Raw genomic sequence first — 25,306 nt, 5'->3', positions numbered from 1 at the left:
GTCCCAGCATCAACACCCCTAGTTACACAGACCTGAGGTTCAGAGCCATCAGGTGGTGGCTGAATGGTACAGCCAAATATCACACGTCCCTGTCTCTGGGGAGCTTCCTTCCCTGTGAGGCTGCCTTTCACTGCATTTGTACTTTCTCTCATCGGAAGGGAGCCATTGACAGCTTTCAAAGGGGGAAATGCTGGTCTGACCTAAAAATAGCTTCCATTTATCCAGCACTTAGTCAGCTACACTCTGCTAAGCACTTTACAGAGATTACCTCTTTTAATCTTCGCAACAGCCCTATGGTTATTATTATCTCCATCTCACAAAGGAAACCCAACTTATGAGAGACTGGGGGTGTTAGTGTAGCTCAGTGGCTCTGGAGTAGAGGGCTTGTCTAGCAAGCACAAGGTCCCAGGTTCAAACCCCAATACACACACACACACACAGAGAGAGAGAGAGAGAGAGAGAGAGAGAGAGAGAGAGAGAGAGAGAGAGAGAGAGAGAGAGAGAGAGAACAGAGACAAGTTCCTGTATACATATTGAGGGAGCCCTAGTGTACACAAACACACACACACACACACACGGGGGAGGGGAGAAAAGCCCCAGTACACACATCCATAGAGGGGCAGAGAGATTATGGGGTGTCACTAGTCACATAGCTAGCTGATGACAGGGCTCCAGTGTAGCCAACTAGTCTGGCAACAGAGGACTGACTGTCTCCGCTCCTCCCCTCCCCTCCCCTGTCCTTGGGGCTGGGACAGCAAAGGGAGAGCAGCATGAAGACCAAGGTATGGAGACCAGCTATTCAAGGAGTGTAGGAACAGCTCAAGGTGTGCCTGAGAGTTCAGTAGTCTCGGGACCTTACACCCTGTTGAATGCACTGGAGGTCAGGTCTCCCCGCAAAGCCAGAAGCCCCTCTCCTATACTCTGGTCTCATGCTCTCCCCTCCCTCCTCATGCTGTAGGGTGTCATCTCACTCCTAAGATAACAGGGCCACCTCAGCCCTCCTCCTGTGGCTATTCTGGGCTCCTCTGATCCTCCTCTTCTCCTGGCCCCTACTTCTCCCTTCAGTGGGAGTAGGTGGGTGGGGAAAAGCCAGCCCACTTACATAAGCCTGTGGCTGCGACCCCAGGGACACCAGCCTGGACAGCAGGTGCACAGCCCCTCCCTCACCAGCAGCAAAGAAAACTTTTAGCTGGACCCCGGCATGGAGACAGCCACCACACTGGAGATAGCTTCATGCTCCCAGCGGCAGGTAGAAGAAGCTGCTGACCCAGCGGATGCTGAAGGACCCCAGACTTCACGTCAACAGGAGGCAGGCAGCCCCTCTCTGCAGCTCCTGCCCTCTATTGAAGGTGACTGTGGCAGTCTGTGGGGTGGGGATGGTGGTGTGGGGGGTACTTCCTGCTGCCCCTCAATATACCTTAGGGTCCCCCAACCCCTGTATATAAAAGCTTTAATAACGTTATGGGACTTCTAGTTAGGATAAGGCAGGAACATTCATGGGCGCACTTACCTTCCCTCTCAATTGTGACTTGCTACTCAAATGTAATTTTATTCTTTAGCTGAGAAGTCGGTGAATGATGTTTGTGGCACTTTACACTGACCAGCGGTGGCTGTTTATACTTTTACCATCAAAAACAGTCACAGGTCCCAGAGAACCCAGTAGACTGAATAGCCAGTTGGGAAGGGAATGGAGGAGAGAGTGGCCATCCGTAGTGCAGTAAGATTGGTCCAAAACTGTTGGCTATGAGGAGGTTGTGTATCTTGGACAGCATGATACCCACCCTCATGCTACAGAATCAGGACCTACCCCACATCCCACACTGAATCACCGGCCAAGGACTCTCAAAGTCAGAGCTCTGACTGAGGAAAAAGAGCCTCCGTTTCCAGTTTCCAGATGAGGGTCCACGATGTCTGCCCCACCTCCTCCTCCTGCTACCTGCCCCAGTGCCAACTGTTACCACGGCTCACCTGGGCAACTCCTGGGAGCCAAATGACACTGTGTGTGTCTCCACAGTACCTGGGTCTGTCTGCAGACCCAGGGGAGGAATGGGAAATGGCTCCTTCCTTCTCTGTGATGGTCTTTAGCATCCCTGTTGCTAAACGTTTAGCCCAACAAAGTCCCAGCATTATAACCCCTTAAATTTGCAGAAGATTTGAAAACCACACATGAAAAGTCTATGAACTCCCGGAAAGGAAAGAGGAGAAGACATTCTAGACTGGCAGGCAACATCCCAAGGCTCCTTCCCCGGAGTGACCTCTAACACCACAGTGACCTTGAACAAATCAATTTAACTACTCCATTTTAGTTTCGTCTCTGTAAAATGGCTTCAAACACCTCCCAAGTCGGTCAGTCAGAAGGATGGCCGACCGGCGTTGGAAGAGGCTAAACCAAGAGGCTACACCAACATAGGAACATTTGCAAGGAAGATGACAACCAAGTTCTGTCTCCAACTAAGGCCCCAAAGCACAACTGTCCAGTCCTTACCCTCAAGAGGATCCTCATGGGAGCTGCCTGAATGTCAGAAGCTGAGGGAATTTATGCCATTAACACGAGATAGCAGAGCTGCTGTGAGCATACTAAAAGCAGACAGGAGAGACAGAAACCCAGTTCCTTCCCCTGAAAGGCCACGAGGAAGTGAAGACCCAAAACCACTAACTCCCCAGCTCCAAAGGGAGTAGCATCCATTCAACCAGGCCACCAGAGAAGAGTTAGGACAGCTCTCTGAGCCTTCATTTTCTCCTTTGCTTGGAGGGTGGGGCACTGTGGGCAGCCCCCTTTGGCAATTTCAGGCTCCGGGTCCCAGCCAGAAGCCCCAGCCTCCTGGATAGCAACTCTGTGCACTGCAGGCCTCAGGGCCCAAGCTAGTGGCTCCACAGAGAGATGGGTGGCAGTAAGAATATCCTTTGACACGCTGCAAAACCTGTGTGCATCTACTAGCCTCTTGAAAGACTGATGGTGCAAGTTCGAATCTCAGCTCTTTCCTGCCACCAGAGAAAAGTCAGGACATTTCTCTGAGCCCTCATTTTCTCCTCTGAGAGCTGAATGTGAGCAATGTCCTATCTCTCTGATGGCTGTGGATTCCCAGGGAAACCAGATAGATAGATAGATGGATAGATAGATGGATGTATAGATGGATGGATGGATGGATGGATGGATAGATAGATAGATAGATAGATAGATAGATAGATTAGATAGATAACAGACAGACAGACAGACAGACAGATAGATAGATCTGAGGTTCACAGGGCCTGTTCAGGTTGTTCAGTATGGGACCTGCTGACTCCTAAGTTCTCTGAGGGTTCCAAAGGTTGTGTGCCTCCTAACACTGCCTGTTCCTCATAGAGGGCGCAGGTTGAAGGGTGCTGCAGGGAGCACATGACAGCAGGAAAGGGCAAGCGGGCGGACATTCACTGGCACAGTCAGAACAAGCTGCGCCTGACCAATAATGGGCTTTCAGTCTAAGCACATGGCCAAATTGTCTCAATGACACAGCAGTTGGCATTCGTGCCATTTGTCCCCAATGCCCCACAGAGGTGCTATGTCTGGGAGTCAAAGCCCGGAGGAGCCAAAGGGGACACTAAGGAAAGGGCTGAACCCCTGAGTAGGAGAAGATGGGCTCCCCAGCCAGAGAAGGGAAGGTCAACTGCTAATTTCCACAGAATCCCTCCAAGGGTCTTCTAGGCACAGGAGCAATCTCATGCCCAGGAAGAACCAGCCAACCTTCAGGTTTTCCTTCCTTCCCCTACCAATATGTACTTCCTGTTGTACACCAGACAGTATCCTAGGTGCCGTTACAAAAAGAAACAAAATTACTTTAAATGATGCCCTCCAGGTATATTCTAATAGGAGGAGAGAGACAAATAATCAGTGTGGGTGAGGTGGTGCCAAGTGTAACAGAGGGAAGGAGGCCTCACAAATCGGTGCAATCTGAGCAGCATATAATAGTCATTTAAGCGGACTATTTTCTCTGCAGACAGGCCAAGTGCAAAGGTCCCGGGACAGGAAAGCTCTTCATAAAGGGCTGGGCCATTGTGGCTATAGTGTGGGAGGAGACAGTGCTGGGACAGAGGAGCAGAGTTACCAACCCAAAGCAAGACTGAGTCTGGGCTGGAAGGGCAGACAGAGCAGGGTTTTAAATAAGAACTGTCATGGCCAAGTACAGGTTTGGGGGATTTTTTGTGGGTGCTGCGTTAAGAAGAGACAGTGGTGCTTCTTAGACACCAAGATCACCTGCTGCTGAGAAAGAGGGACGGCAGACAAACTGAGCTGAGGAACATCGGGAATGGTGGTAGCAGTGACAGTGCCTTTAATAACAGAACTTGGGAGGCAGTGCCAGGAAGATGGCATGCTAGGTACAGTGGCACATGCCTTTAATCAGGTCTGTCTTTGTGAGTTCGAAACCAGCCTGGTCGACATACAAAGCTCTGCCTCAAATATACATATTGAGGTCCATCTAGGAGCAATGTAATGATCAAATCAGCAAACTTTTAATTGCTTAGATAACCAATCCCATTTTAATAGATGATTGACACATTGCTATTCATACTTCACATCTGGAGTTCCAGAGGCTGAGGGAGTTCACAGGAGGGAGGACTATGATGCCAATGCCCCTTTCTAAGGTGTCGTGTCTCATCCATACATTGTCTATTTGTCAAGAGTGTCATACACATGTACACTGTCATGTCAAGTCACGCAGACACTGTGTGGGTGGAAGGTTTCTTTGACAAGTTTAGGCACTGCCAAGAGGGTGTAATGAAGTGAGAGAGAGAAGATGAAGGATCTGGGTGATGATGTAAGAAAGTGGGTGTCACATGACCATGGACTCCAAGCTGGTGGGGGAGAGTGAAACGACTGAGTGGTGGGGTAACATGTCTCAGTGGCATGACAGAATTGCGATACGGCAGGACTCAGGAAGAGAGGTGCAGCAGAAGCGTCTGTGTCAGCTGGGTACCAGCCTGAGAAGCCAGCTCCCTCAGTTGAGTTTCTTGCTGCTAGGACAGAACTGGAAATAAGTGTCCTTGTTAAGTAGATCGTTCTCCATGAAGCAATTCGGGGACACTGCCCTTTTTTCCTATGGGGGCCTTCGTACTTGAGGGGCCCTATGATCTGCCTATTGAGGGGGTGCACAGAAAAGTTAACTTCTTACAAACCCTGGCACTGAAGCAATCCCCACCCCTCGTATTCTCCTTTCATTGGACAGAGTTAATACCACAGCAGCGGGAACTGGGCCAACGCTCAGAGTTACCTGTACTGTGAAGCACCTGAGTTGGTGATCAGTGAGCTATCTCAGTTATGGAGGTGTGGAAAGAGTGTGACACTTCCACGTCAGATCACAGAAAGGTCGCAGTGTCTGGATCTGAAGCATGACCAATGGCTGAAGCAGGCATTGAACTAGTGAGAGTCAGGTCCAAAAGAAACTCAGAACTGTGGTTCCTATTAGCAGAGAGATCTAAGAGTCTGCTGATCTCCCTCAGTACCTGTGGCTCTTTCTCAGCTCTTCTCAGTGTGCTCCCTGCCCTAAACTTCCCCAGCTCATGGGCTTCCCTTCCTCCAGCTTCTCATTGCTATGTAAGCCTGCCCATTCAGTCACGCACTCTCTCTCCTCTCACAGTCCTGGCTCTATCTGCTGGTCCTGTTTAAACCACTACCTTCTCTCCCTGCTCTGGACTCTTCTGGATGACTCTGGCTGTGCCCTCCCTCACAGCTACAATAAAGACCTCCCCCTCCGCCATACCTTGGAGCCGTCATGCCCTCACTTCATAAACCTGATGCCATTTCCCCCCCCCCACACACACACTTCATACAATGAGCCAGGCTGTGAGAGGGCCTGTGTGGTTGGAAGGACAGACTTTGAAATCACCAGGACTTATGAGTGGGTGGGGCAATGTTGAAGACTCAGGCAGTGAGGGAGGGGCCGAAGCCACCAACCATGAGAGCCAGAAAGACGAAGGATGATGGGTCTATCACAGAGAACCATTTTCTGCTTCTATATCATTTGTTTTCCTAATTCACTTACATAGTCTGCCAAGGGGGTGACACTGTTGTCCTTTACAAGGACGTTCTTCTGAGTGAGGTCTACCCATTCTCTTCTGACCACATTCTACCCAACAGGTTTCTAAGGCTACACCCTTGGCAGCCATAAATGTTTCTCTAAGAAATTCTGGTGCACACTTTCTGGAATCCCTGGAAATATTTACTTTCGAATCTAGAGATGGCTTCGAACCTCTTGCGCTTGTGTTGGTAACCACTTACACAGGCATATGTTTATGTATGTATGCATGCCTACATGCATGGATACACACTTGCAAATCTACCCAGTTACATGTACACATATACACATATGTACCTCTGTGAGTCTCTCTCTTGTCTCGGTCTCTCTCCCCTCTATCTCCGTCTGTCTCTATCTCTCTCTCCCTCCCCCAGGGCATCTCCTCTTTTCTTCTCCCTCCAGGCCATAGTTAGTAGCAATGTATGGGCCATACAACCTCAAGATTACTGAAGGAAAAATTTCTGACCATGTAGAAGAAAATTACAAGAGGATATGACCAATTATCTCCTATGAAAATAGAAAGAACTGGACATGAACTTCAGCTCATTAAAACTGAGCAGACAGTAGGATAACCACGATCTCGGAACTCGAAATAAGCTCTCCATTTTTGAAAGAAAGTACTGAGAACAAGCCAGCTGAGAAGTCAGTGTTTCTCAAAGGACATTCTAAAATGTTCCACCCCCAGCCCCTGCCAGGCCCAGGGCTAAGAACACTGGACTAAGAGCACTAAGGCTGAGCTCTGTATTCTGAGTCCCTCTGCTCCCTGACATCTGAGGAGGAAAAGCCCTTGGGTGTGATGGGGAAGCCTCCCCAAGGTCAGTCCAATTTACACCTCACTAGACAGGAGGTGCGAAGAGAGAGGCCTCCAAGGAGCCCTCAGTTAACATTCTGAGCAAAGGGTCAGATTGCTGACCAGGTTGAATTTGGGAGGTGACAGAACTCAGTGCTGACAAGGCACCTCTAGCTGCCAGCCCCTCTTTACTGACAGCATGTGGTTACTCTCAAGGCCACCTGTGGCTCTCCCCTGGGGTGGCTCTCCCCTGGGGTGGCTCTCCCCTGGGGTGGCTCTCCCCTGGGGTGGCTCTTCATCCAGTCACCTTCTGAAAATCAGGGACACCCTTGTGACTTCAGTATGATCATCTTGTCAGGGGCTTCTTATACAGAAAGAGCATCAGGGAGCCCTTCGGGGAGGGAGACCCTCCCAACCTCAGCCCCTCCACTGTGGCCTCCCTCCCAGCTGCCCCAGCAGACTCCCCAGTAAACTCAAAGGGCCGATTCCCAAATCCTCCCAGCTCTGCACACCTGAGCTGAAAGAAAGCTAACTTTTTCTAAGATATATTTGTAAGAAATAAGAACTGCCGGTTGGAAACAGACATCAGCTCACATCAGTCAGAGGAAGTCCAGACGCTGAGGCCTACCCTAGGGTTGGTTAATGTACCTCCTAGCATGGCACCTGGTTCCTGTCCTCTCAGTTTTTTTCTTGGTCCTCGAGCCTAGCCTTCTGCCTCCTTTCTTCCTCCTCTTCCTCCCGGTGACTGGAGGTCATACCAGGCCCTGACTCTGGCACCTAGGTCTAGGAAGATACCGGTGGGGTGGGAGGCCGGGTGGATGAGCCATGCTTCAAAAAATGGGCCCTTTGGACATCTGATCCCAGTGAGGGAGGCAGGAGTCCTGTGTGCCAGGTACAACTCCACACCTCGCCTGGAGATCAGCAAATCAGTGTCTCCCAGAGCCTTCCGTCTCCAGTTGGCTCGCCTTGCTGGGTGCTCACTAAGATCCCTTTTACTCTGATACTCTGTAGACACCACAGGGACAGAGGAGCCCATTCTTTGGCAAGTGGGAAAGGTTATTTCCTTGCCCAACAACGGACAACCAAGGCCAAAAGATGAGGTTTTTTTGACCTTCATTTCCAATCACTTCCCTCCTTTAAAAAAAAAAAAAAAGATCCCACACACCCTCCTGTGTTCAACCCCTTGGTTGCTTGCCAAGATGGCCGCAGAAAAGGAGTGCATCATACAACACTCCATTGTTGCTGCCCCACCCCCGGCCACCAAAGTCAGCAGAGAGCAAACGGAGCAGGGTCACTGGGCAGCTTGGATGCCTTGCGTGCCCTGTTCTTACTGAGAACACTCATGTTTCCAAAGGTAGAGACCAACTGTTGTGTTTTATAAAAATAAGGAGAGAAGGAATATGTTTGGTGGAAGTGTAGTCAGGTGGGGGAAGGGGGTGCCTCTGCGGGCCCCTTTCCCCTGAGGGACCAGCCACACGACAGTATAGCATAGAATAGAGTTTATTCAGGGCATGGGGAAAGGAGTTGAGAAGGTAGTAGAGACAGAGAAAGACACGAGAGAGAGCAGAGAAGTAAAGGCCAGTCATGAGCATGGGCAGGGGTGAGGGTGATGGTGGAGGAGGTTGAGAGGGGTGGGATGCAGGGGCAAGGGGATAGAGCAGGAGCAAGAAAGCAAGAGAGAGAGGAGTGGGCAAGCAACCCCTTTTATAGTAAATCGGGCACACTTGGCTGTTGCCAGGTAACTGTGGGGCGGAGCCTAGACAAAATGCTAACACCAACCCAACTAATAAGAGCAAAATTAACAAAGCTCGATAAAGGAGGTGGTCAGCAAGCATTGTTCACTCACGGTAACTTCTAAAAACAGTGGTTTGAGATCGTAACGGGAGGGTAGTCTGCAAAGTGGAGCATAAGGGGAACGCAGTAGGGCCTCTGTCTATCTTCTCTCAACTGCTATCATTTAAAGGGTTGCTTTATACAATGTATGTATGTAAGCTGTTCGATCTATAAGCAAACATACTCGTGTGGTGAACATGCAGGACTATACTCTCAGGGAATGTGGGTTATCAGTAAACTTGGAATGCCCTGGCGTCAGGCGTTCGTGCTGTTTGCCACAGGAATGTGCCAGGGGTGGAGTTTCTTCAACTGCAAGGAATAAATTTTGGCAGGAAGTCTGGGGTTGTTGGTGGGAACCTAGGTGCTGTCACATTCTACTTGAGATAGAAGTGGCAGGGGCCTGCCTTTGAGGAAGGAGGGAACTGCAGCCCTGGAAAGGTAGATGGAAAAATGGTCCCCAAGTGAGCCAGGAGGGACGTCTGCTCTTCCACAGGTAGCCCACAGCATCCTCCTAAGAGCAGGTCACCCAACCTCCAAACCCTGCGGTCCCCTGAGCATCTTTTGTCTGTATCCTGAGAGCAACAAGATGCCCAGTTCCCCAGTGCTTGTGTGCCTGGAGGCCAAGGATAAGTAACGAACGGCCCCAGTACTCCCCAGATTTTGCTTGGATGAAGTGATCTATTATTGATGACAAGAATGCCACTCTGTAGGGATGGGGTAGCCATGCAGAAGAAGGGACCCAGACCCTGGCTAACTCTGGGATGACTCTGCAGTACCTCTGTGGGAGGACGGGATGTTGACTCCTGCAGGGCAGAAAGCCTTCTCGTGAGGTCTGTAACTAACTGATCAGGAGGTCAGATTCACTCAGACACAATGTTAAGGACTCAGCAAAGAAATCACCGGAAGGACAAGCTATGAAGACTGGGCTGCCCACGGAAGGGAACAGAACTCAAATGGTGAGAAGCCGGTAGTGGAGAGTTACAGATTAAAAGAAGTATCAGGCTGGGAGGCTGAGGTCTGGGGAGGCGAAGGCTGTTGCATTGGACAAAGCCTCACCGTGAAGCACATCCTGCCTCACTTCTGGTGTCGAGATTATAGGCGGTCACCACCATACCCAGATCCCATGTTCTTTCTGGAGACCTCAACTTTTCCAGGGTCTCCTTCAGCCAACTGCTCCCCGAATCTCAGCACAATGGGCAGGGCATGGGTGTGTGGTTTAATGGTAGGTAATTAGAGTGATTGAGACTGCTGCGTTGGATCCCCAGCATAATGGAAAGGACTAGGAACATTTCACATGGTAAGGGCTTAATCCGGTGGTCACTGGGGCCGCTACCCACAGAATACTACTGCGCACGGTACTCACTTCCTCTGTGTATTCATTTCCTATTCTCTCTCTCTCTATCACCCAGAGCACCCCAAGATCTGGCTACCTCGGACCCTGAGGCAGACTTACATCCGGAAGGTTGGGGAGACAGTGAATCTACTAATCCCATTCCAGGTGATCACACCAGCCCCATGTTGGCACCAGGTCAAAGTTTTGACTTGCAAATAAACGTAGGAGTGAGGCAGTCTTTCTGGCCTTGAATGAGGACCCACAGTACCGCTCTGAGACCAAATCAGTACCATTTGACACTCCCAAGGTTGGGTTTGGCTAGGACAGGTGTGCCCCATGAGAGGAGGTAATGCCAAGCCAGGCCCTCCAGTCTGCAGAGGGCTGGAGATCCTCAGTTAAAGAGGGTTCTTAGGAGTTTGGGCAGCTACCCAACTTCCCTGAGGAAAGGGAAACCAAAACTCTCAGAGGGTGAAAGTCTCAAAAGCCATCCCCTTGTCTCTTGAGACTACACTGAAAGGAGGAGCTTCCTAGCGGAGTCTACCAAAAGACCTCTAGCTCGAGGAATGCAGCTCCATGTCAAGATACCCTGTGGATTTGGGGTAGACTGACTGAACCAGGGGAGGAGAGTATGTGTGTGGGTCTATGAAAATCTTGGGGACATTCAACCTTCTCCCCACTGCTCAGGGTAAGCCCAAACCTCAAACCATCTGGACTCACAATGGCTCTGCCCTGGACAACAGTCGTGTCAGCGTGCGGAACGGGGAGCACGACTCCATTCTTTTCATCAGAGAGGCCCAGCGCACTGACTCAGGATGCTACCAACTCTGTGTGCAGCTTGGTGGGCTGCAGGCCACTGCCACCATCAACATCCTGGTGATTGGTAAGGTTGGGGGATGGAAGAGATAGTCTCTAGCATCTCTGGGATGAACAGGAGTCTCAGACACAGCAGCAGGGGATGGGAGGGATCTGAGCAGAGGAAGGGGCCAAGGGTGATCGCTGAGGTCAGCACATGTGGGTTGCACAGTGCCTGCTGCCATCCATGGCTTTGCTCTTCCAGAGAAGCCAGGTCCTCCTCAGAGTATTAAGTTGGTGGATGTTTGGGGCGCCAATGCTACTCTGGAATGGACACCTCCACAAGATACGGGCAATACAGCTCTCCTGGGATACACGGTGCAGAAGGCTGACAAAAAATCTGGGGTGAGGCGCAGCTGGGAAGAAGGGAGGAGGCATTTTGGATGAGCTTCTGGCAGCTCCACATGGGGCAAGATTTAAAAAAAAAAGCAACCAAACAACCAAAAGCCAAACAAATATCTCACATGGCACCCCACAGCTCTGGTTCACAGTCCTGGAGCGTTATCACCGAACCAGCTGCATCGTTTCTGACCTCATTGTTGGCAACTCCTATGCCTTCCGTGTCTTTGCCGAGAACCAGTGTGGGCTCAGTGACACGGCCCCTGTCACGGCTGATCTTGCACACATCCAGAAAGCAGGTAAGGAAGTTGAGGCCATGTGCTGACAAGACTTAGAAGAAACAGAACTGAAGCAGGACAGAGTTCTCACGTGTTGCACCATGGTTCCTCTGGATGCCCACAGCCACTGTCTACAAGGCCAAAGGGTTTGCCCAGCGGGACCTCTCGGAAGCCCCCAAGTTCACCCAGCCTCTGGCAGACTGCACTACCGTCACTGGCTATGACACCCAGCTCTTCTGCTGTGTGCGTGCCTCTCCCAAGGTGAGTGGGGAACTTCTGGGCTGGGGGTGTCCTGCGCTGCTTCCGGTCACTGTCCCGTCCTAACCTGAGTGTATCATGGGGCATTCTAATTGAACATCTGCTACCAGAGCCACCATCTGCCTCCTCGACAGCAGGTCACTTAGGAACTGTCAGGGCATCTGTAATTCAAGATGGATGGATGGAAATGACGCTCCCTTTGAGTGTTGGGTCCTTGTGTACAAAGACGTCACTTCCAGACGTCTGATTCCTGCTGGCTTCTCTTTATTCATTCCCCGTGCCTTGTCCGTGAGGGGCCATGCTCATGTGCACTGTTCTGATTGCAATCCGGTCTTTACAGTCCACCGCATTAACAGCTTTCACCAAGTAACTTGGGTTACAAGTACAGGTCCAACTGTGCGGGGATAACACCTTAAAAGGAGACTTTTGATAAAGCAACTCTAGAAGCCACTTTTAAAACAGCGGAGACAGGGGTTGGGATTTAGCTCAGTGGTAGAGCACTTGCCTAGGGAAGCGCAAGGCCCTGGGTTCGGGTCCCCAGCTCAAAAAAAAGAACCAAAAAAAAAAAAAAAAAAAAAAACAAAAAAAAAAAAAAAAAGCGGAGGGCTGGAGAGATGGCTCAGTTAAAACCACTACTCTTCCAGAGGTCCTGGTTCAATTCCCAGCAACCACATGGTGGCTCACAACCATCTGTAAAGAGATCTGATGCCTCTTCTGGTGTGTCTGAAAACAGCTACAGTGTACTTATATATAATAAATGAATAAATCTTTTAGAAAAAAAAACAAAAACAGCGGAGACAGAAACCACTACTCACCAACAGTGGGGATTGAATATGAGTGAATCTCCGTGTGTACATTAAAAAAAAAATAATAGAGACTCTGAGCTGGCAAGGTGGCTCAGTGGGTAAAGGTACTTGCTCCCAAGCCTGACTACCTGAGTTCAGTCTCGAACCCACACAGCGAGAGGAAAGAATTAACATCCGTAAGTTTCCCTCTGACCTCCATGCGTGTTGTGGCGCCAGTACATGCCTCCACACAAACACAAGTGTTATTTTGAGCTTTTTTCTTTTTTTTTTTTTTTTTTTGGTGCTGAGGACCGAACCCAGGGCTTTGCACTTGCTAGGCAAGCGCTCTACCCCTGAGCTAAATCCCCAGCCCACAAGTGTTATTTTAAAAGAGTTTTTGGGTGGCACCCATAGCTAGGCGTGGAGATGCACAGCTTTGGTCACACAACTACAGAGGCAGAGGTAGGGGTGGATCTTTGTGAGTCTGGGGCTCGCCTAGTCCACATAGTGAGAACAGCCAAGTTTACATAATGAGACCCTGACTTAAAACAAAAATAGTCTTTAGAATTTTAAAAAGCAGACTTTGATGCCCAGGATGGCTCCTGAACAATTTCTTCCAAGTCAGGACCTCTGTTGACGTAGACTAGGCTTTAGGCACGATACTCAATGCAGGAAGAGGCTCTGGGGTTGCTGAGAGGTAAACCGAAGGGGAATCTCCCCACAGCATGGTGGCAGGGAACCGTGCAGAAAGCGGCCATCTACAAGCCTGTGGGCAGGGCCTCAGACACTAAGTGGAGAAAGGATGATTGGCTCCTCCCCTGCTCTGTGCTGCTTCATCTTCGTCTTCCAGCCCAAGATCATCTGGCTAAAGAACAAGATGGACCTCCAAGGCAATCCCAAGTACAGGGCCCTCAGTCAGCTGGGGATCTGCTCCCTGGAGATCCGCAAGCCTAGCCCCTTCGATGGAGGCATCTACACCTGCAAGGCCATCAACGCTCTGGGGGAGGCATCCGTGGACTGCCGGGTGGACGTTAAAGGTAAAGACGGCAGAATTAGTGTCTCTGGTGCCAATCATCTCCTCCTCCCGCCCTCCAGAGTGACTGACACAAGCTGAGACGGAAAGGCCTTCCCTTTATGTCTCCTACCCAACAAGAAGCAACCGGGCGGTGGGCTTATTTGGCTGATGGCTCGAGGGCTCAGTCAGCCATGACAGGGTAGGCAATAGGGCAGGAGTGGACCTGGGTAGCAGCAGGAGGAACAGGAGAGTGCTTCCTCACATCTGGACACATGAGGAGGCAGAGGGCGGAATGCTATCGCTCACCTGGTGTTTTCCTTCTGTCCTCTTTTATTCAGCCTAGGCGCCCACGCTATGAGATGATGTCATCCAGGACTGTGGCAGGTCTTCCCTCCTCAGTTAAAACCCTCTAGGAACACCCTCACAGACATGCCTAGAGATGTGTCTCCTAGGTAACGAAGACATGACAATTAGCCATCACAACTGTCAGGGCTCTGGTGTCACTGACACCATTAAGATGCAGGAGGAGCCCGTTTTATCACCCACGGTTTCATTTCTGTCCATCACGGTTCAATTGGACAGGTTTATCACCCAAGGTTTCATCACAATTCCATAGTACAGGAAGAATCACTAGTTCCATTTTTTTTAAGGACAAGTATGAAGTATGTGGCGATAGCCGCTTTGTTTGCTGGGGAGATGACATTCTGGAGGCAGAGTCCAGGCACTTTTCTGTCAAGCCTTATGATCTTTGTCCCAGTGCAGGAGCGCTGGACAGGAAGGCTATTGGTTGTGGGTCATGCTGCACACCCCGCCCTTCCTCTCTGCACACCCATTTCTCCTTTCTTCCTCCCTTGTTGGACTCTATCACTGCACCTAGCATATTATTGGGTTGGGGGTATTTTTTTTTAACATCTTTCTTTAATCTTCAGAATCTCATGCCTATATACACTAAATATGGTCATATTATCCCAGCACATTATTTTATAATTATCTGCTTACAGATCTGTCTTCCAATTAAACCATAAACAAAGCTCTCTGTCCCCAGTGTCCAGCCTGGTTGCCGACACAGAGAAGGCTGTAGCTAAGTGTTGTTGCGTGAGTCAGGAAGGAGTGGGCCTTTATATATCCTACTCGCTATGTATAGACTCCCCAGCTAGTCAGGTTTGGACACCCCCAAAGCGTAAGTGGGACATCACATCCGTTCCCAGTGCTCTGATGACAGTTTCCCAGAGATTCATGCAATGCTAACATTGAGAAATGTCTGCATTTTTGCAGCTCCTCACTAAAGCTGTCTTAAGAAGACAGGATATCCGAGGAAGGTAAGGAAGGAGGGAAGGGCGTCTTGGTGGATTAATTCATGTTTCCTGGCAAATGCTAAGTTTGGGATAAATGTGAGCCCTCAACCATCTGCCCCTCTTTTCTTTTGAGACAGGGTTTCACGGTGCCTTAGTTGCACCGAAACTAACTCTGTAGGTCAGGCTGGCCTTGAACTCGGAGATCCACCTGCCTCTGCTTTCCGAGTGCCAGGATGAAAGGCCTGAGCTGCCACCACCAGCCACTTTTGTTTTCTTTTATTCTAACACTATCAGCTCTGCAGAGAAAACTGGTATAAAGTCTACTTTTGTCATATCCTGTGTGCATCTATGCAGGTCAGTGATAGGATTGAAACTCAATAATCCTCAGAGAATTCGAGCTTCCCAAGGGGCTATGTGGGAGGAGGGTCTCCCCCACCACAGACCCACGCTGTGGGTAGAGACAGGTCAGCTAATCTCTCTACCTCCGTATCACAGCAGGGTGAGAAACAAAACAGCTTGTTCATATTAATTTTTTTTGCTTGCTCATATGCTTTTGAGTTTTATGTGTCTCTTCCTGTTCGACAGAAGAAAATTTTTTTTTTTTTTGTTAAATGTCAACAATAATTTAACATTTGGGTATGTGGTTCCCAAGCGGCTCGTCACTGGCAGAGGGCCACTTGGATCGTTACCTAGGATGCGGTAGTGGCTTCAAATTCCCTGTCACTCACAGGAGAGATGCTGCATGCAAACCCTTGTGTAGGGTGAAAGAAAGGCCCCAGAGAGAATGACAGAGACCTGGCTCCCAACATTCCCTCTGACTTCAGCTCCAGGCTGAAGAAAACTGAGCATGAATTCGATCCCCGAAGCCATTTATTTAAACCCATCAATGATAGCAATGAAAACCCTGAAGGCTACATTAAATGCACTAACTTCTCAGGAGAGCGCTCGCTGCCAGCTGGCTCATGGACACGTCTCTCCTTCCCCGCCTTCTGTCAATACCACGTTAGGTCTGTGTTGATTTTTACTTCTCCGTGGTTCCCTTCTGTCTCCCAGCAGGGAGTGTACAGCACTGGACTATGAAGAGGGATGGTCTTGGGACAACCCGGACAGAATCTGTTTATCTGTTTGTTGGCTATAATACACCCTCTCTTTTCAGGGCCTCTTGGGAGCCTGACTGACAAGACTGTGTTCTCAAGGAGCATTAGCTGGCTTGACTTAGACTAAATAAATACATAGATCCTCAATTCTTGAAATGTCCTCTTTCTGAGCCTTTCTACAGAGAGAAATCTTACAAAGGTTCCAGTCCTTTGACCAGACTCTATGATCCCAGAACCCTACGGTTCATCTTTTTCTTCTGTTCTACTTCATATCCACACAGTCTCTTACAGAATTGCATTCTTCCTCCTTGCCCTGTGCCCTGACTTACCTTTGAGACAGAGTTTTATATATTCCAGCCTGGCCTTAACTCTACAAGCAAATCAATGATGTCCTTGAACTTCTGATGCTGGGATTACAGGCCTGCGCCACCACACCCAGTTTGTGGGGTCCTAGGGATTGAACTTAAGACTTCGTTTAAGCTAGGCAAGCACTCTACAAAGTGAGCCGAACCCCCTGCCTACCCCCAGGGGTTTCTGACATCATTTACCCCAGACCACTTATGACAGGGCTGAATTCAGCTCTACGAGGCTACAGGATGAAGATGATCTGCCATCTTCCCCCAGGGCTTCCCTCTGTAAACTGGTATTACAGGATGCCTGCCTATCAAGAAGCAGCAAGCAGCATAACGTAATCCTACAATTAAAGGCAGAGCCCCGAGATCCGAGCCTTGGGATGTTGTTTCTCTTGCTTCTGTTTGTCTGCATCTTATAACAAGTCCCATACTGAAGATGCTCTGTGGTGGAATCCGTGAAGAGGCTGACGGCCCCTCCCAATCCTATACACCCAGTGCACCCATCTCATCAAGAGCCACAAACCAGTTCCCAAGACCCATATGATGACCCATGACCACCTACAACTCCAGTTCCAGGTGGCCAAATGCCCTCTTCTGGCCTCTGCAGGGACAGGCACATACATGCGGTGCACATACACACATGCAGGCGGTTACATATACACATAAAAATAAATAAAACGTATACTTTTAAAGAGCCTCAACTCAAGCTGGGAGGTGGTGGCACATGTGTTTAATCTCAGCACTTGGGAGTCAGAGGCAGGTGGATCGCTGTGAGTTTGAGGCCAGCTTGGACTACACAGAGAGTTCCAGGACAGCCAGGGCTATTACACAGAGAAATGCAGTCTCCAGAATCAAGAATCGGGTGTGTGTATGGGGGGAGGGGGGATGGGCAGGCAGGGAGCCTCAACTCACAATTCTATGTTGATTTCCCAAGTGCTGGGATGGTAGGCATGCACTCCCATGCCTGGCATGGTTAAGTCATCACTGTCTGAGGCAGTATGTTACATAAAGGATAATAGAAGCTACTGCATTACATAACAGAGAATTGTATCTGGGTGGTAGAGCATTGGATTTCAGCGGCTGCCTTGGTTCCCTCAGCATTAAAGCCCGGCCACAGTAAGCATCTTCCTGTGAGGCCTTAGGGAAGTTATGTCAATCTAAGATTGCACCGCACAGGATACCAGTGAGAATCAGCGCTGGAGATTGTCAACAAGAGAGAAAAGGTTCTCATAAACGCATGGGACCCTGGTGGTGCCTGAAGTTGCCTTCTGTCCCTGTGGTGCCCTGGGTTAGTGAACCTTAGTGAAGAGCTTGAGTGAGCGAGGGAAGAGTAGAGCAGGAGTGGGGGGGAGGGGGGTTGGGGTGTTGGGGGGGAGATGGGGGAGGGGGAGGGGGAAGATAGCCTTCTATGCATCCAGAACTGAATGGAAGTGATTTCTTTTTTTAAATCTTCATGTTACAAATGGAAAGTTAAACTCACAACGCCTCCCCCCTCACCCCCCACCCCAAGCCATGATCTGGTAAGTGGCAGTGTTTTTCCATTTTCTCTCATCTATGTCACCAGACAATCTGGGTTGGAAACATGGGCTTAAAAGAGAAAACTTTCAGGGTTTGGGGAGATATTAGGCCTCATTTTTTTTTGGGGGGGGGGGAAGGAAAGGGACGTGGATTGGCTCAGAAGCGTCCAAAGGCTTTTTTTTTTTTCTTCAAACCAAAGAGATCTACTTTCACGCTGAGGCTGCTTCTCTTCCGCCCTTCTCACTGAGGTTCTGGGAGAATGAAGCTTCTGCGAGCTGATGCCTACCATGTGTTGTAAATTAGCTCCTTACCCTACTAAAGCATTGCTACTTACAAACCAGCCCTGGGAAAACTGAGAAAACAATTAGCAAATCTATTGTCCTTAGGGAGCACGGGTTTGAAGCTGTAAGAGCTTGCCAGGTTTGGTGTCTGCTGCTAAAATGTCTTTCCTGGGAGAGACAAAAACAATGCCTACCCCTTCTCTCAAGGTCCCAAAGACAGGCGTAGGAATCCACCAGAGTTTATCCAGAGGAACCAGTCTCATAAGCTTACTTGCAGAGCAGTAGGGGGGGGGGGTGTAGGCACAGAGGGCCTTGAAGCAGTCACCCTGGAAGGTCCGAATCCAGCAGCTATGTTGACTTCCCTGAGGAGCCCTCCCCTTGCCTCTCCCCACTTACACCCTCTAGCTCCTCCCCCCAAACCACGTGTCATTAGTACAGAATTGCATACAGTTGGTTGAGAGGGATGGCTGCATACTCAAGTGAAGGTCCATGACCTTCCGCCCCATCTCTTCCTTCTATGAGGGAAGGTAAACAGTCCACGGGCCCAGCCGTGATGGTCTTTCCAGAGCATGCACCACAGAACTGAAGACATTTGCAGCTGTCTCGAGGATGATCCACGGGATAGTGGCACAGGCCTTTAATCCCAGCACTTGGGAGGTAGACACAGGACTTCAACATCATCCTTGGCTATATGGCAAATTCACGGCCCGAGTGAGCTACATATAAAGGGGAAAGAAAGAGATGGTGTATGTGTGCATGCGTGTGTATCAATGAATAGAAAAGAGTGGTCAGTCAGGTCATAGCCAGTCAACAACACTCACAACAGTAAAGGTTTCTTTCCACTTGAAGCAGGACTAGGGTAGAAGGTGACTGTGCCCCAAGGATCTGCTGAACTTTTCATGGGCCCACCATTAAAGTTCACACGTCTCCAGCATTCTGAAGAAGGAACATAATCTTCACACGAACAAGATCTCTAGCCATAGGCAATCCTTTTTGCACTTAGAGAGCATTGCCCTGAAATCTTTTATTATTATTACTACCTACTGTGTGCCTGGAAGCATGATTTCTTTGTTAGACCCTTAAATAGCTGTTCACAGTCATCGTTTTGGGGTCGTGGTTGAAGCAGAAAGAAAAACTATCAGATTATCTCAGAGAAGTGATCTTGTGCTAAATAAAGAATTCTTGTGCCTCAGGTGCTGGAGAAATGGTCTATTTGGTGGCCTCCGCAAGTAAGCCAGAAACCCAGCAAGGAGCCTCAAACTCTGAGCCTGGAATCCAGGAGATGGGGTGGGAGAAGAGGCGGGGCTCCAAGCCCATGTTGGTTGGGCAGTTCTCTCCTTGTTCGGCTCGCGGCTAAAAGGAGGCGCTCCCGAACGCGCCACCGCGCACTCGCGGCTCCTCCCGCCACCCCCACCGTACCCCCCCACCTCCCCCAGGAGTCTTTTTGGGAAGTGCGCTTCGATCCAAGGGACAAATTTCTCCGACTGACGTCCCGACAGCTCCCGCCTCAGCCCCGCCCCCGTGGACCCGCCAATCGCTGTGCGTTGGTGGCGGGAGTGGGCGGGGCCTAAGAAATTCGAACGAAGCTCCACCCCTCAGGAGCCTATTCCCGGGAACTAGGAGATTGTAGAAGAAAAGCTTCCTGCGTAAACCGTGAGGCGACGTGGGAAGTGGAAACGGAGTGTCGCTGGAGGTGTGGCGGGGATGTGGTGCCGCGGAGTGGAAGATGGCCGGGGTAGGGGGAGGAAAATTCCGGATAATAATAAGGATGGAGGTGGAGACTGCCAGGCTGAGGAGAGGCCAGGGCGCAAGTTGGCGGATTGCAGGTGTTGGGGCACGAACCTTCTGCCCCTTTCCCTATTATAACCGACTAGTTTCAGGGGCACGTGCTGTTCCAGTGATCTTGCTTTCCCACCACCATGGCTCTTCACCCCAGCTAATGCACCCCGAGTCTAGATGGGGCGCTAAGATAGGCATGTTGTCTTTCAGGTCTAAGCTGACTCGCTTATGCTGGCTGGGCATGGAGGATTTGAAAGAGGGTAAGGAAGCCATGGAGGGAGGAACGAGGCCCTCAGAATCTATCTGTCAAGAACTGAGAGCTGGCATTTATTTTTCTTATCCCTTCAGATATCAAGTTCATCGTGGATGAGACCTTGGACTTTGGAGGGCTGTCCCCATCTGACAGGTACCAGTCAATTTATCCATTTATTATCTCCCCCCAACAATACATCTTTATCTGTAACCCTTTACTGCTAACTTACTGACCTCAAGAACCGCAGTTGGTGATTTAGCAGAGTATAGTACGCTCTGGTGCCCGCAGTCTGGGAGAATTGGGCCTCTAGGATACATCTCTGCTTGCTGGTGAGGAGAAGGGAGAGGATGGAGGGAAATTTAGGGGTAAATGTAAACGAAGAGTAAATGTGCTTGGGCATGTTGAGACATGCCCTGCAGACCACCTCCCACCTCCGCACCCCAGGATAGAAGAGGGTACAGAGAGGGAGGGAGGGAGAGAGAATGCAGAGAGTTGAATTTGAGATCATTCTGGTCTACAGAGTTGAGACCTTGTCTCAGAAAGTGGGGAGTAGACATGAAAAGAAAACAGGAGACGCTAAAGACTTGCAGGGCCTCCCAGAACCAAGTTTTCCTCATCTAAGCGCAGTTCTAATGGCCAAAACGGAGTCAGGGTTTGGGACTGTCCCCGAGTCACCTATGGGAATGCCTTCTGCTCTCTGTTGTCCAGCATGGTGCCATATTTGTTTTTTCAGTCACGAGGAAGAAGACATCACAGTATTAGTGAGTCCAGAGAAACCACTCCGACGCGGCCTCTCCCATCGGAGTAACCCAAACGCAGTAGCTCCCGCCCTCCAGGGTGTGAGGTTCAGCTTAGGCCCGCTCAGCCCAGAGAAGCTGGAGGAGATCCTTGATGAAGCCAACCGCCTGGCAGCTCAGCTAGAGGAGTGTGCCCTGAAGGACAGCGAGAATGCTGCTGCAGGCCCTGGGAGGCCCAGCCCCAGGGGGAAGCCCAGCCCTCGGCGGGAGACATTTGTCCTAAAGGACAGCCCTGTCCGAGATCTGCTGCCCACTGTGAGTTCTTGGAGCGCCCCACCTCCAAGCAACCTAACTGGGCTCCGGAGCAGTGATAAAAAGGGGTCGGCCAGAGCTGGTCGGGTGACAGCTGGGAAGAAGCCCTCCAGCATAAAGAAGGTGAGTGTGGAGGGTGGAATTGCGTGCGTGCACCTACACCAGGTGCAGGAGACACTGAAGGTACAGCGTGGTTGTCTTCCTGGGCAGAGGGAGACAGTTATTCTACCCCTGAGATTCTTAGGATTAAGTAAACCGGGCTGGAGACATAGCCAGACGTAGCCTAGCCCAAACAAAGCCCTGGGTTGGATTCCCCAGCATCACATGACTAATGTAAAAGAACAAGTACATACTGTGACCCAAGACTCTGGAGATACAGCCAGGAAGATCAGGGATTCAAGGTCATCCACAGGGACCTATACGCCGAACTTGAGACCAACGTGGCCTACTTGACTCCCTCATTTCAAAAAATAGTAAGGCTGGTAAGATGGCCCGATAACACCACTTTCCATCAGGGCTGATGAGCCAGACTTCAATCCCTGTAACCTACATGTGAGGACTCCCTACGTAATGGGCACACTCCCACACAGTGTCCTCTGACTTCCACATGCATGCGCCATATATGTGTGTGTCACGCACAGTAAATAAATGAATATAAAATGACTTTAAAAAAAAGAAAGTACCGGGGGGGGGGTGGTGGGGGTGGTGGTGGTGGTGGTGGTGGTGGTGGTGGTGGTGGTGGCGGCGGCGGCACGCCTTTAATCCCTATACTCTAGAGGCAGGGGCAGGTGAATTTGTGAGTTTGAGGACAGCCTGGTCTACAGAGTGAGTTCCAGGACAGCCAGGGCTTTACAGAGAAACTGTGCTTAGAAAGAAAGGAAGAGAGAAAGAAAGAAAGAGAGAGAGAGAGAAAGATAGGAAGGAAGAAAGGTAGGAAGGAAGAAAGGAAGAGAGAAAAAAGAAAGGGAGGAGGAAAGAAAGGAAGAAAGAGGAAGGAAGAAAGAAAGCGCCTAGCACAGATCTTGCTGGTATCTTCCTCACAGGTTCCAGACAACGCCCTACCGCCTATCTCCTTTCCTTAATGCCTTAAGGCAGCATACACATCCTGTCACCATTCTAATCCTTTTTTTGTTCCTTGTTCTGTTTCAGGAATCACCCACTTGCAATCTGTTCTCTGCATCCAAAAACCCAGGGCGTTCTCCTCTTGCACAACCAACTCTTCCTCCTCGGCGGAAAACTGGGTCTGGCGCACGGACAGTAGCAAGTGAGACCCGGGCAGCACAGATGTGGGTGAGGCTGATAAGGGGGCGAGAGGAGCTGGGACCCACCCTGACATGTGTATACTCCTGTCCACAGGCCCACCAATCCCTGTCAGACCAGCTCCACAGCCCTCAGCTAGCAACTCCCAGTGCTCTTCCTGGCTGCAGGGGGCAGCTGCCAAGTCTTCAAGTCGACTACCGGTTCCCTCAGCCATCCCCAAGCCTGCCACCCGAATGCCACTCACTGGGCGGAGTATACCGGCTGGCAAAGGTGCCCTAGCTCCTGATCCTCTCCCAACTCAGAAAGGGCATCCAAGCTCCGTAGGGCACAGAGGTAAGATAGCGTGGACGGGCTAATGGTCAGGTTAAGCACGGCAGCACATTTCTGTAGTCTCAGCACTGGGAGCGTAGGCGCCAGAGAATAAGAAGTTCAAGGTCAGCCTTAGCTATAGCAAACCATGTCTCAAGAGAGAAAGAAAAAAAAAAAATCAGAGCTAGGCATGATGGTCCATGCCTGTAGTCCCAGCACTTGGAAGGCAGAGGCAGATTTGTGAGTTCAGGACCAGCCTGGTATACAGAGTGAGTTCCAGGACAGCCATAGCTATTATAGGGAGATCCTGTCTCAAAAACCAAGGAAATAAAACGAAACAGAGGACTTTAGGTAGAAGAATGTCTGCTGTGACCCCGCTTGACCTTACCCCCCTACAGCTGAACTGCTGTGACACTACTTCAGCTAGGAAAACTGAAGGAGGAAGCACCTTGCTTTCCACGTAGCTCCCAGTTTTATCTTGGTTAGGAAGTGCATAGCTTCATCCAGTCTTTCCTTCTGATGAGGTCAGCTGAGCTTGGCTCTGACTCATCTCTTGTTAATCCCCCTCAAGCTCCTGTTTCCCAGCGAACAAATCTTCCAACCTTTGGTGCCGCTCGAGGCAGGACCTCCAGTGCCGCTCGAGGCAGGGTGCAGCCCCTCAGGAAAGCTGCAGTCCCTGCACCCACGAGGTAAGACTGGTTCCTCTGTTCTCATCGCCCCGGCTTCCAAGCTGCTATGCAGCATCCTCGGATTCTGTGTGGAGTGGGGAAGAGAGGGGAGAGGGCATTGCTCTCTCCCATCCTGAGGGGTGTGAACTTGGCTGGGTACCAGATAGGCTCAAGAGGAAGAAGGTGTTCTAAAGCAGACTCCTCTCTGTCTTCAGGTAAGAAGATCAGGGCAGCAAACAAAGACTGAATAACAAGCCACTACATCTTAGCCATCAAAGGCTGGACTCTCCTGCCAGTGGTCCCTAACTCCAGTGATTCGTGCCCAGAGATGGGAGGAAGAGGTGCCTCCAAGGCTGATCTCTTAGGTAGAGACTATGGAAGTGGGGTGGGTGGAACTTGAGAAGACTCAAATCCCCCACACACACACCCGACCCTGCCTGAAGGAAGAAGGGAGAGGCAGAGGTCACACACACACCCACTCCCCACCCCTGTGAAGAAATTCACAAACAAAATGATGAATGCAGGCAGAGTGACCTATCTGCCTCCTTCCATCTTGTGGTCAGGCCCAGAGAGCGTGACCTTCTGCCCAGACACTGGCCGTTTCCATAGAAGCGGCCTTAGGAACCGGCTGGTCTCCCTGGGCTCTAGGATAGGACAGGTCTTCCTGACTGGACTCCTTCACTGGATTCTGGCTTGTTTGGAAAGGCCAGAGGGCAGCTGGTGTGCAGAACTTGTTTCCTATGAATCCTGTGACCTCTCACAGGCCAATCAGTTATAAGCTCACATCTTCATATTTTTTCTTAAATAAAATGAATTAAATTTTTTTTCTTTATACCTAAAAGTAGATTTTAACATTTTTTAAAGTAAACATGCGTGTAATTCTAGTGAGACCTCCCCCAGACATAGACCCTAGGGCTTTCAACCTCCAGCTCATCCAGCTGTGACTAGTCCCTTGCTGCCATTCGATCCGGTTCAAGCCTCCTTTCTGCAGTTAGTCTACAGATAGTCCAGCTCAAAGTCGACTGTAGCTTCATCTACAGCGCCTGAGGCTGTTAGGCTAGGAACTAAGTCTACTGTTACTCCTACCTTAAACTTCACCTTATTTCTAACAAGACAGTGGAAACCCTTGGGGGATAAAGAGGCCCTTTGTTGGTGTTCAGTTTCTGAGGTTGCTTCAGCCGGACTCAGAAGGCCTCGTAGTATCTGCCTCACACCATTAGAGTTGTCTGTGCTCCCTTCTCTGCTCCCCTACTGGATTTGAGGACTGGCATCAGAATTGAGAAATGATCCGTGTGCCCTTGTCCATGGTGGAGCACTGAACTCATGTAGAATGAGCACATGGTGGTTGGTATTTACTGAAAACAGGACACGGTTCTAACAAGTCCAGCTTAGGATCTCCTGGTTTGTAACCTTTGACACTTGCAGGCAGAGCTAAATCAGCCCTTTATGAGGAAGAAACTCTCCTAAAGGTAACTAAGCAGAGGAGGAGGAGTAGCCGGTGGCTGGCAACTGTGTCCACCCATGCCTGTGTCCATAAGTGCTCTTAGGCCTTCGGTCTTCTCCGTCCCCACCATCAGGGGCCCTCCCTAGCATCCCCTCTTCTATGGCTGACCATAAGATTCATTTAATACACTCTTAAGTGCATAGAGACTAGACAGACACACAGCAGTGCGTCTCTGCATTCCCCTTTCCCTGAATCTGGAACACCAGTTTCTACAGCCACTGAAATTCTCAGAGCTGACCCATGGGAGGGAGAGAATACACAGATGCCATGGGTTGTGTTTTGAAGAAGTGTGTCACCAGGCTTTCTTGCCTCCGGTGTTTCCCAGACTCCTGCCTACCTCATCTTCCTTCAAACAGCCTGGTCCAGGGGGAGGTCTATTGGGTGGGCTATAAAGAGGGCAACCTTAC

General features: G+C 50.2%; 2 protein-coding genes across 5 annotated transcripts; both read left to right on the top strand.

The window, feature by feature from the left end:
* The first annotated feature begins 1,082 nt into the window (after positions 1 to 1,082).
* On the top strand, positions 1,083 to 16,072 carry Mybphl (myosin binding protein H like). The gene is made up of 9 exons (XM_032897475.1): positions 1,083 to 1,349; positions 10,083 to 10,171; positions 10,691 to 10,886; positions 11,064 to 11,203; positions 11,337 to 11,496; positions 11,600 to 11,736; positions 13,369 to 13,555; positions 14,809 to 14,852; positions 15,985 to 16,072. Exons 1-8 carry the CDS (start codon positions 1,202 to 1,204, stop codon positions 14,817 to 14,819), a joined length of 1,068 nt encoding a protein of 355 aa, XP_032753366.1. The 5' UTR covers positions 1,083 to 1,201; the 3' UTR covers positions 14,820 to 14,852; positions 15,985 to 16,072.
* Psrc1 (proline and serine rich coiled-coil 1) lies at positions 14,832 to 24,236 on the top strand. 4 transcript variants are annotated; one of them, XM_032897478.1, is made up of 8 exons: positions 14,832 to 14,852; positions 20,067 to 20,116; positions 20,205 to 20,262; positions 20,843 to 21,281; positions 22,308 to 22,422; positions 22,515 to 22,751; positions 23,299 to 23,416; positions 23,611 to 24,236. In XM_032897478.1, exons 2-8 carry the CDS (start codon positions 20,098 to 20,100, stop codon positions 23,612 to 23,614), a joined length of 990 nt encoding a protein of 329 aa, XP_032753369.1. In that variant the 5' UTR covers positions 14,832 to 14,852; positions 20,067 to 20,097; the 3' UTR covers positions 23,615 to 24,236. The 4 variants fall into 4 exon arrangements, with proteins under 4 accessions (XP_032753369.1, XP_032753370.1, XP_032753367.1 ...); XM_032897476.1 differs by lacking the exon at positions 14,832 to 14,852 and adding an exon at positions 19,586 to 19,770; XM_032897477.1 differs by lacking the exon at positions 14,832 to 14,852 and adding an exon at positions 19,758 to 19,812.
* The last annotated feature ends 1,070 nt before the right edge of the window (positions 24,237 to 25,306 follow it).

Source organism: Rattus rattus, chromosome 3, assembly GCF_011064425.1.
Source record: "Rattus rattus isolate New Zealand chromosome 3, Rrattus_CSIRO_v1, whole genome shotgun sequence".
NCBI lineage: Eukaryota > Metazoa > Chordata > Mammalia > Rodentia > Muridae > Rattus > Rattus rattus.
Note: the sequence above shows the minus strand (reverse complement) of the source record. Positions and strands in the feature narration are given on the sequence as shown.

Bases quoted from the DNA above. Each gene is read 5' to 3' on its own strand.
- Mybphl (XM_032897475.1), top strand. From the start codon at position 1,202: ATGGAGACAGCCACCACACTGGAGATAGCTTCATGCTCCCAGCGGCAG. The intron at 10,887-11,063 runs GTAAGGTTGGGG...TTGCTCTTCCAG, and splicing joins CATCAACATCCTGGTGATTG to AGAAGCCAGGTCCTCCTCAG. The intron at 11,737-13,368 runs GTGAGTGGGGAA...TTCGTCTTCCAG, and splicing joins GTGTGCGTGCCTCTCCCAAG to CCCAAGATCATCTGGCTAAA.
- Psrc1 (XM_032897478.1), top strand. The intron at 20,263-20,842 runs GTACCAGTCAAT...TTGTTTTTTCAG, and splicing joins GGGCTGTCCCCATCTGACAG to TCACGAGGAAGAAGACATCA. The intron at 21,282-22,307 runs GTGAGTGTGGAG...GTTCTGTTTCAG, and splicing joins AGCCCTCCAGCATAAAGAAG to GAATCACCCACTTGCAATCT.